Below are 10,561 nucleotides of genomic sequence, written 5' to 3' on the forward strand. Positions count from 1 at the left end.
GCCTAAAAATTCCACTGGGTGCCCTGAAGAAGGTCTCAAATCAGACCAAAGATTTACAGCATTTAGTACCAATTAAGTTTCCCAAGATTTTTACTCACTTCCCTAAATTAAGTATGGATTAATTTCTCTCTTGAATTATGAGTTAGCAATGCCGACTTTTCTCTTGCTTAAATTATAATGGTCTTCTATGTATATATAAGACCTAGATGTTTTGGCAACATCAAAAATTGCCCCAAGGAAGACCCTCTTGAGCCTTGTGCAAAAACTAAAACTAAAGAAAACTGAATAAAAACTTAAAAGGAGCAATAAACTAGAAAGCAACCAGAACAGAAACTAGCAAAGCACAGACACATGTCAGTTGTTTGAATTCACTTGAGTAACATACCTCCTTTCATGGTTCCTTGGGACTGTTTCCTTCTTCTCTACCTGGGCAACATATTACCCTTCAGTTCCTATTCTGAATAAGCATATCCTTCGCATTCTGGAATAACAGTGGAAGAATCAGAACTCCTGCACCCTTTCCTAATGGCTCATTCAGGTTGAACCCCTCTAAATGTTTCTCATGATGTGCTCCCTCTGGCTTTGTTCATCTAATAGACTCCCTGGACCCCACCCATGTCTCTTCTCATCTCTGATTTTATCTTTCCTATGGATTTGCTGACTATGTTTGCTTCTGGGCCTTCTAGTTGTGAGATCTTGTTTAATGACCTGAAATGCAATAAAGCTCCAGTGAAAGAAATTATCACAGACAAGTCTAAGTCATAATTCCACTGCTCAAGAGGTTGTGAAGCTAAAATTGGCAAGAAGATTGTCCCTACTGTGACTAAACAAAATTCATGTTGGAGTCTCAGCGCTAAGGGTGCTTTCTCATGGACATTTTCATGGCAGGTTCTCTCTCCAAAACTAAAGCAGATTCTCCATCTATCTTTTCCTTCAGAACCCTGCGTTTCCAGTTGTAACATTTGTTTCATAGTAATGGACTCTTCTGTGTCTTAGTTTAGTTTCTTTCTAGGTCCTTCACACTAGATTCCTAAATTAAGCTCTTTAGAAGGATTATGGGAGAAGGCAATGGCAACCCACTCCAGTACTCTTGCCTGAAAAATCCTATGGGAGGAGCTTGGTAGGCTGCAGTCCATGGGGTCGCTAAGAGTCAGACACGACTGAGCAGCTTCACTTTCACTTTTCACTTTCATGCATTGGAAAAGGAAATGGCAACCTACTCCAGTGTTCTTGCCTGGAGAATCCCAGAGATGGGGTAGCCTGGTGGGCTGCCATCTGTGGGGTCGCACAGAGTCGGACACGACTAAAGTGACTTAGCAGCAGCAGCACCAGCAGAAGGATTATTCATGCCTTGTTTATCAGTAAATTTCCATAAATGCAACAATTGTCTCATAATAGATACTCAAGGAGTAATTATTTAAATGCATTCCTCAATATATTAATATATGCATAAAGTGAGATTCAGGGCTTCCCTGGTGGGTCAGGTGGTAAAGAATCTTCCTGCAATATGGAAGACTTGGGTTCGATCCCTGGGTTGGGAAGACCCCTGGAGAAGGGAAAGGCTACCCACTCCAGTATTCTGGGCTGGAGAATTCCATAAACAGAGGAGCCTGATGGGAGTCCATGGGGTCGCAAAGAGTCAGACACAACTGAGTGACTAACACATTCAAAGAGAGATTCAAAGCAAAGAAAGAGAATGCCTCTTATTTTCCAAGGAAATTTTCCATCTTCACATCCAGAAATCCCAAGGAAACTCTTTCATGGCATCTATACAAGAGGTTTCCCATCTTTTTCCTTGTTGTGCTTTGTTTGGGCTCATGGTCCTTGAAGCCTCCTCTGCCACAGATCAAAATTACAATGAACAGGAAGTCCTCCCAAGAGTTGTTCTTCACAGGTTTGGAGCATGAAACACCTTGTAAAAATGTGATTTACTACTCCTCCTGCCTGATCTAGCATCCAACAGAAAACTTGTTGAGTCAGTTTAATCAACTCAGCAATTCTCTCTTTCGTATTATGGACTTAGGAATTTAGATGTTCCCAGGCTCTGAACAGCCATATCCCTGCCTCTACACAAGGCAACTTTCCTTGCCTCTATGTTCTAGCCTTCCCCTATCTCTTTCCTTAGCTGATACACAATCTGAGAGAATATCTTAAAGTGGTATACAAATGGTTGATATTTGATAAAATGGTTTCTGATTCAAATTTTGTGTTTGTTTGTTTTTCTGTATGTTTGATCAAAATAAGAGGAGAGATGCTAGTAGCAGATAGTGTTGCTGGTGATTTAAAATAGAAACTAGTCTATATATTTAGAATATGTGTATGAAGAGATAGAGAATAGGGGTGAAAGTGACCTCTTTGTACAGTCCTGAAGCCATCATAGTCCTGTGCCAACTCATGTTCTTGCTCAGACAACAAAGAGAGACCTGAGTGCCATAAAATAAACAAATAACCCTGGTAGGGTTAGACACATCAGACACCACTGTAACCTACTGGACTCCCCAGTGTTCCCAATTCATATTATGGTCCTGGTTATTTTAGTTTCTGGTTGTCCAGGATCTAGGCATCCTTTGGCTACCATATTTCTTGAATCTTGATGGAAGACAACACTTCTTCCAGATATGGGATCTGATAAATAGTTTTTCTAATAATAAACTAAGAGTCTTCCCTTGTAGCTCAAGTAAAGGATCTGCCTGCAATGCAGGACACCCAGGTTTGATCCCTGGTTCTGGAAGATCCCCTGGAGAAGGAAATGGCAACCCACTCCAGTATTCTTGCCTGGGAAATCCCATGGACAGAGGAGCCTGGTGGGCTATAGTCCATGGTGTCACAAAGAGCTGGACATGACTGAGTGACTAAACAACAAAACTAAAAAGTTGAAAAATAGACAAAAGCATAAGATATTTAAGAATAAATTTAACGAAAAATGAACAAGTTTTCTGTGACTATGTCATTGAAACAAAATATACAGGCATAAGTAAGTAGAGAGAAATATTTTCTTAATGATTAAGAAGATGCATTATTTTATTTAATATGTCAATTTATTCAAAATTAACCTGCAAATCAATCTACTTCTAAGAGAAATTCCAATTGATCATCCTGTAGAACTTGATAGGTGATCCTGAAATTCATACGACAGTGAAAATAGCCAAAGATAACCACAGCAATTTAAAAATAAACTGTGAATGAGAGCAACCCTTAAGAGACTCAGAGAGTTTTTGCAAAGCTATAGCATGTTGTAGTGTAGTGCTTGTGTGGAATTACATACATAAACAGAAAATAATAAAAAGGCACAGACTCATAGATATAATAATATTTAAAAGAAGTAACATTGAAATAGTTGAAAAAGATTGGCTTATTCAAGAAATAGTGCTAACCTAATTGGTTATCCATATGGAAAATAAAGGGCTTCCCTTGTGGCTCAGCTGGTAAAGAATCCACATGCAATGTGGAAGACTTGGGTTCGATCCCTGGGTTGGGAAGACCCTCTGGAGAAGGGAAAGGCTACCCACTCTAGTATTCTGGCCTGGAGAATTCCATGGACTGTATAGTCCATGGGGTCACAAAGAGTCAAACACGACTGAGCGACTTTCACTTTTATTTTTTAATGGAAAATAAAATTTTATCATTATTATTGAGTACACAAAAAAACACATTCAATTAAAGACATGAATGTTGAAAGACACACAGAAGAATGAAGAGACACATGGACAAATAGGTAGATAGATAGACAGATAAATAGGTAGTTTTACCATTGTAAGACGGAAGATACCAAAAAACAGAAACAATGATAGCCGCAGACTAAGAGATGACATTTATAATATATATCTTTGAGTAACTGTGATTTAATATCCAGAACTCCTAAAGAGTCTGTAAGTTAGTAAAAATTAAAAAAAAAAAAAGAAAATCTAAATGAGATTGAACAATGCTTAAATGAGGAAAATAATGTGCCAATAGAGATATGAAAACCCTTTTATTTTCACTATAAAATTTGAAAACAAAATAAATAACAAAGAGATACCATATTTTACCAATAAAAATAGCAAAAATGGTAAAAGCCTGATAATACCAAATATTTGTGCAGTTGTGAAGTAATGATTCATAGTTTATGGTCAGTGTAGATTAGTGCAATCTATGCAGATCTATTTGGGAATATCTATTAGGGGTGAAAGATGCACCTGCTTTATGATACAGCTACTGATTTTTATCTAAATGTTCTTACCTCTTGTGCAAGGAAATATGTACAAGAATGTTACTGCTGCTCCATTTTTAAACGATGAAAATAACCTAGCTATCCATCAATAAAAGAAAAAACAGGTGAAAGTAAATAGACTAATAAATTAATATATACTACTATACACTATTAAAACCAACGAAGTTTAGCAAAATGATAAACATGAATAAATCATAATGCAAATACATATTTACATTATAACTTTTATAGAGCATTTTAAGTATGCAAAGCCATGTCTCTGATGTGTCTGTGTGTGTATATATGTGCAGTAAGGTATTAAAAACCATGTTGAAAATGATAAATAGGAACTCTGGAAATCTCCTCTTGGGGAAAAAGGAAAACAAACTGAAGTGAAAAATGTTACATGAACGATGAACGGTGTCAATTCTGTCTGGAAAAAAATCTGAGGCAAATAGGCAAAATGTTAAAACATTAACATTTAGTCAAGTGATCATTATATCATCCTCTTTATTTTACAACTGAAGCATTTTCTTCTGGAAAAAAAAAAACAACATCCAAAGTGAAATTAAAAAAAAAACAAACAGATTCTAAAACTGGAAATGAAAGTGTTTGTGTGCTATCTTTTGTGTCGGTGGGTGGTGAGGGTGGGAAGGAGTGTTTGAATCTCAGAGCTCAGAGACAGGTTCCACTCAACTTTATTTGAAATTCACAGCGTAGAACACACTTTTGAATAACAACTCTGAGATTCAGAATGCTCTTTACCATATTGAGTGGAAATTTACTGTATAAATCCTATGGGTATAATGAAGCATAAATAAAATAGGATTCAGATTGAGATTAGAGTTGGAGTACCATTCCTGCCACTTACTAGCAAATAAGCCACTAACATCTAAATTTCCTTGTTTTCAAAACTAGGAAATTCATATAGATAATAACATATTTGAAAAGGTTTACCTTACTGGAATTTAAAATGCAAATTAATATATTAACATCTTGTTAATAATCAAATATAGAAAACAATAGTTAATAATCAAGATCTGTGCTGACTAGTATGTTGTGAAAGAGAGATTTTCATACACTGATCTGAAAGCATAACCTGATTTGTTTTCTGTAGAGAGCAAAATACATCAAAAGACTTAAAAATATTCATACAGTGTGTCTCAGAAATACCACACTTGAAATTCTATTTTAATCAAGTAATTGTAAATGGAAAACAAAGGTTTTAGGATGCAAGCTCCTTATGGACAAATATTTGTTATCCTGTTTGGTCACAGAGCTAACTTCAATATCTACCTTGCTACTGCTAATATCTACCTTAGGGCTCAATAAATATTGCTGAAATAACAGATATATTAATATTACAAGTTAGTTGTATTATTATTCATAATAATGAAAAACTATAAGCATTCCAGATATCTATGAAGAATATTACATAGATTTTGGCATTTTCATTTGATAAATTATTGTTGCTTTTTTAAAAATAATATTTAAATACTTAGAAAACCATTTTCAACACTATATTAAGTGAAAAAATAAAAAATATATATTTAAAAACACCTGCTGGATAAAAGCTTTAAAATATACCCATAGAAAAACATATTATATATAACTTATTGTTGTGCATTTCTCCATCTTTGCATTACTCAAATTTTCCAAAGAACACATTCAGTTTTGTAACCTAAAGAGGGTTTTCTGCAGCAGATGTCTGGACCTAAAGCCTAGAGACTGAATCCTATAAATGTAGGGCTCTCCAGCCTCAGGTGAGCCCATGGGAGGAGCGAAGAACGAAGGCAAGGGAGAGGACAGTCATGACAGCTCCTGCCCATGGGCATCCAGCCCTGGGGACTCTTTGTTTGTCCTCAGTTTCTCCCAGGTGGAGCCCTGGTGTTTCACGTGCACAGAAGTTGAGGAGGATAAATTCTTCCATGACAGACCCAGCCTGATGCCCCTCAGTGACACTGGTGCCATCCTATCTACCCTCATCCTTTTTCAGTACTGATGACCTGGCTTCTCTTTTTAAAAGTTAGCAGCTGCTGGTGAGTCTTCACTGCTGTTCTGTGCCAGGGTTTGAGGGGTGGGTATTAGTGGGTAATAGGAGAAGGAAGGGAGAAAATACAAGGAGAAGGGAATGTAGAGATTTCCAAGAAAGCAGTGATCCTGAAAGGAGATAGTCTGAGTTCCGGCTCCTCTCCTAACACTTAAAAGACTTTAGACAGGCATATTCTCTATGTTGGACCTTGCTTAATTTTTTTCAAATGCAAAATGAAGTCTTGGAATCCAGGCTCTCACAGAAGCTCTTTCACTTCTGATATTCAGTGTGTTTGAACAGACCCAGAATCAGAGAGGAGATCAGGACTTGCTCCCCCTAGAGAAGTGGGGGTGACCATCTGCACTATCATATTACTTGGATTGGAGAGAAGGCTGCCTCTCTCCTCCTGACCATGGTCTCCATGGCCAGGCCAGTTCCTTCCTGGCTCCTGTCTGGAATCAGCCTCCAAATGCCTTCAGGATGTCACAACCCCTTTAGTCTCCACAGACACCTCTCTGGTGAGCTGGCTGGCACATATAGCCTTCCCTTTTCCTCTTATCCATCAAATTACCATTTATTTAACAACACACATATTAAGTGCACTTTATGTCCCAGATCAGTCAAAGCAGAGAAGGTCCTGCCTCAGCCTTTGTGTATTGGTACAGAAACCCCCTGTGACTTCCCCAGCACCTGGGATCCACCCTCCCTCTTTCATAGTCCTCTGCTACCCCAATCATAAGAGGTATGTTGACAAGAGTTTGACAACTGTGGGAAGGTTCTTCCTCATTCAAAGGTGAGATGTCTGATCTACGTCCTTGTGCTTAGGCATGGCTGCATCTGCATCTTCTCCTACACATAAGGAGCAGCAGTCTCCACCACTAATTTATTTTTTTAAATAGAATATATTGAGTTGAAACATGAATATTTAGAACATACAGATGAGGTAGAGATCTAATTGCTCACTTCATAGTGAATATCACTGTTTTCATGAATTTCCTCTTTAGGTCTCTCCTATATCTCTTTTGTTGTGAATATTTAAAATGGATTACTGTGAGCCATGACTATGTACTGACAAATGGACTCTGTTGGTGTCATAACAGAGAACAATCTTTAATTTTAGGGAAAACTCATTGGAACTTCCTTTCCAGGAAGAATAATCCTAGCCCCATCATGGTCTGCATATAAAATTTTCATTTCCCCCAGATCTTTAGACTTATTCTAAAGTCTGTGAAAACAAGACTCAACCCCAAACTCTAGACACAGCTAATCAGGACAAGAGGTAAGCACTGGCTTAGTTTTTCACATAAAAACAGAGTGGTGTCCCCTTGTGTTAGACACTGCAGTGGGTCCCAGTGGTCTATTTGAATTTTTTTTTAAGTGGATAAAAATCAGGTTATAAAAACACACACATATAGAGAGACTGTATTCTATGCTATGCTACACAAAATTGCTTCATTTGTGTCCGACTCTTTGCAACCCCTTGTACTGTAGCCTGCCAGGTTCCTCTGTCCATGGGTTTTCCCAGGTTAGAATACTGGAGTGGGTTGCCATTTCCTTCTCCAGGGGATATTCCCATTCCAGGAATTGAACCTGCGTCTGCATTGACAGGCAGATTCTTCAACACTGAGCCACCTGGAAAGCCCTTATAAACAAATAAATATATATAAAATGTGTAAGATGTATATCTATGCATTTGCAACTTTAATGGTGCTATAGCAAAGGAACTACGTGCATACAGAGAGGGATTTGCCTAAAGACTACACATGAAAGTGAAGAGACATTTGTCAGAGGAATGATATCTGTACTGTCTTAAAGGATCAGCAAATATTCACTGGTCAAAAAAACAAGGTGCTTTCTGTTAGGAAACTAAAATACAAAGCAATATTAAGATTAGAAACAAAACAGAAAACACATATGGGGAATTGTAAAAAAAAAAAAAAAAAAAGCAACATGGGCTTGTTAACTGTAGGAGATAAAAGATGAATTTGGAAAGATGCCAATGGAAGAAAGGACTGAGCAATGATGGAATATTATTAACACATCCTGTTAGGACTGCTCACTTTGGAGTCAGATGTGTAGTGATTAAGAACATATCTAAAAGCACTTACTGGCCCGACGTTGAACTTACAAACCTCAAATATTCTTTTGTCACTGCCTGGAATCCTACTATATTGCTCTTGTACACCTATTTTCTTTCTATTCCTATTTTTTTTTCCTCTTTATCTTCTGAAGATATTTTCCTCCCTAAGAACTGCTTTATTGATAACTGTGCAGCTGTCCACTCAAGTGGTCCTGTGGAAAATGATTGAGAACTGTGATTGTTCAGGATCAGAAGCAGACATGCTCACAGCAGAGGGAAGTAGCAATATTGACAAGGTCATAGTCCTTCTGGAGTAGGCAGGGATGGTTTTATTCCCAAGTATTCTTGCCTGGAAAAATCCCATGGACAGAGGAGCCTGGCAGGCTACAGTCCATGGGGTCGCAAGAGTTGGACACGACTTAGTGACTAAACCACCATCACCACTCCTCTGAAACTGTTCTTCTCAAGGTCAGCTGTAACTTCCACATCGCTCAATCCTTTAGTCAGTTCTCAGTCCTTATAACCCTGACCCCTTGGTAACATCATATATAATTAATCCCTCTTAAAACTGATACAAGATCACATTCTTCTGATTTTATTCTGACTGGCATTTTCCCCACAGTCTCTTTCAGTGGAGTCTTTTCTTCTCCAACTCTAAATATCAGATTTGTACAGTTAATACCAGAAGCTTCTCCTTACACTAACATTTTAGGTTTCTGTATCCTGCCTATATACTAATATCTCTCAAACATGTATCTCTTCTTCAACTTATTTCTGAAGTCCACATTTCTACTACTGAGTCAATGAAAATGAATAGATGAAAACCCTGTTGGGAGAGGTGACTATAATTAAAATTTTCAACATGCTTTTGAAAAAACAGTGAAACACCTACATGCAGATGCTCAGCCTACTGCTAGACATATAGAGAAGAAGAGAATTACAGTTTTGTATTTAACATTCATCAGCTTAAGTATGGTAAATAATTACGGAAATGATGATGTAAGAGGAGGAATAATAGAGTAAGGCCAGAAAATTTCCAAGGATAAAAGCAGCTATATTTCAGCATTGATAAATGAAGAGAAGTCAGGAAAGAAGACTGAGAAGAAATGTAAATGTAGAGAAAATCTGTTATATTCAAAGAAAGTTTTAATCAGATAGTTTGGTGTTATAAGTGATAACAGTGAAGTAGAGGATATCAAAGCTTATGATGGTCGTTATCTGTTTATGATGATGTGTTTGTGAAGCTGCAGAATTAATAACCAGGATTTCCATTTATTCTCAGCTCAGCCCCTGGAGAATGCCAGCCCAGTATCCCCTCCATCCTCACATCGTGCTCCTGTCCAACCTCACGCAGTTCAGCCCCATGCTCTACCTCACTGGCTTTCCCGGATTGGAAACCATCGAGCACTGGATCTTCATCTTCTTTTTCCTTATGTACCTCATGGCCATCTCAGGCAACTGCTTCATCCTGATCATTATTAAGACCAACCCTCACTTGCACACACCCATGTACTATCTACTCTCCTTTCTGGCCTTCACTGACCTGGGCCTGTCGGTGTCCACCTTGCCCACTACTGTGGGAATCTTTTGGTTCAAATCCCATGGCATCTACTTTGGAGCCTGCCAAATCCAGATGTTCTGTATCCACTCGTTTTCCTTCATGGAGTCCTCAGTGCTCCTTGTCATGTCCTTTGATCGGTTTGTGGCCATCTGTTATCCCCTGAGGTACATGGTCATTATCACTGGCCAGCGAGTGGTCAGGGTAGGCCTCATTGTCATTCTGCGGGGCCCCGTGGCCCTCCTTCCCATTGTTCTCCTCCTGAAGGCTTTTCCTTATTGTGGGACTCAAGTCCTCTCCCACTCTTTCTGCCTGCACCAGGAGGTGATACACTTGGCCTGCACAGACACCACCTTCAACAACCTGTACGGGCTGTCATTGGTGGTCTTTACTGTGATGCTGGACCTGGTGCTCATTGCACTGTCCTACGGGGTCATCCTGCACACAGTGGCAAGACTGGCCTCCAAAGAGGAGCGGCTCCGAGCCTTCCAAACATGCACCTCACACCTCTGTGCTGTGCTGGTATTCTTTGTGCCCATGATGGGGCTGTCCTTGGTTCACCGCTTTGGGAAGCATGCTCCACCTGCTGTCCACCTTCTGATGGCCAATGTCTACCTCTTTGTGCCTCCCATGCTTAACCCAATCATATACAGTATTAAGACCAAGGAGATTCGCCATGTCATCAGCAAGCTCCTGGGTTAA

General features: G+C 38.8%; 1 protein-coding gene across 1 annotated transcript; it reads left to right on the forward strand.

Moving 5' to 3' along the window:
* The first annotated feature begins 9,598 nt into the window (after positions 1-9,598).
* Positions 9,599-10,561, forward strand: LOC113904978 (olfactory receptor 51M1-like). The gene has a single exon (XM_027562027.1). The coding sequence runs from the start codon at positions 9,599-9,601 to the stop codon at positions 10,559-10,561; it is 963 nt and encodes a 320-aa protein (XP_027417828.1).

Source organism: Bos indicus x Bos taurus, chromosome 15, assembly GCF_003369695.1.
Source record: "Bos indicus x Bos taurus breed Angus x Brahman F1 hybrid chromosome 15, Bos_hybrid_MaternalHap_v2.0, whole genome shotgun sequence".
In the NCBI taxonomy this organism is placed as follows: domain Eukaryota; kingdom Metazoa; phylum Chordata; class Mammalia; order Artiodactyla; family Bovidae; genus Bos; species Bos indicus x Bos taurus.

Coding starts and splice junctions, on each gene's coding strand:
- LOC113904978 (XM_027562027.1), top strand. CDS start 9,599: ATGCCAGCCCAGTATCCCCTCCATCCTCACATCGTGCTCCTGTCCAAC.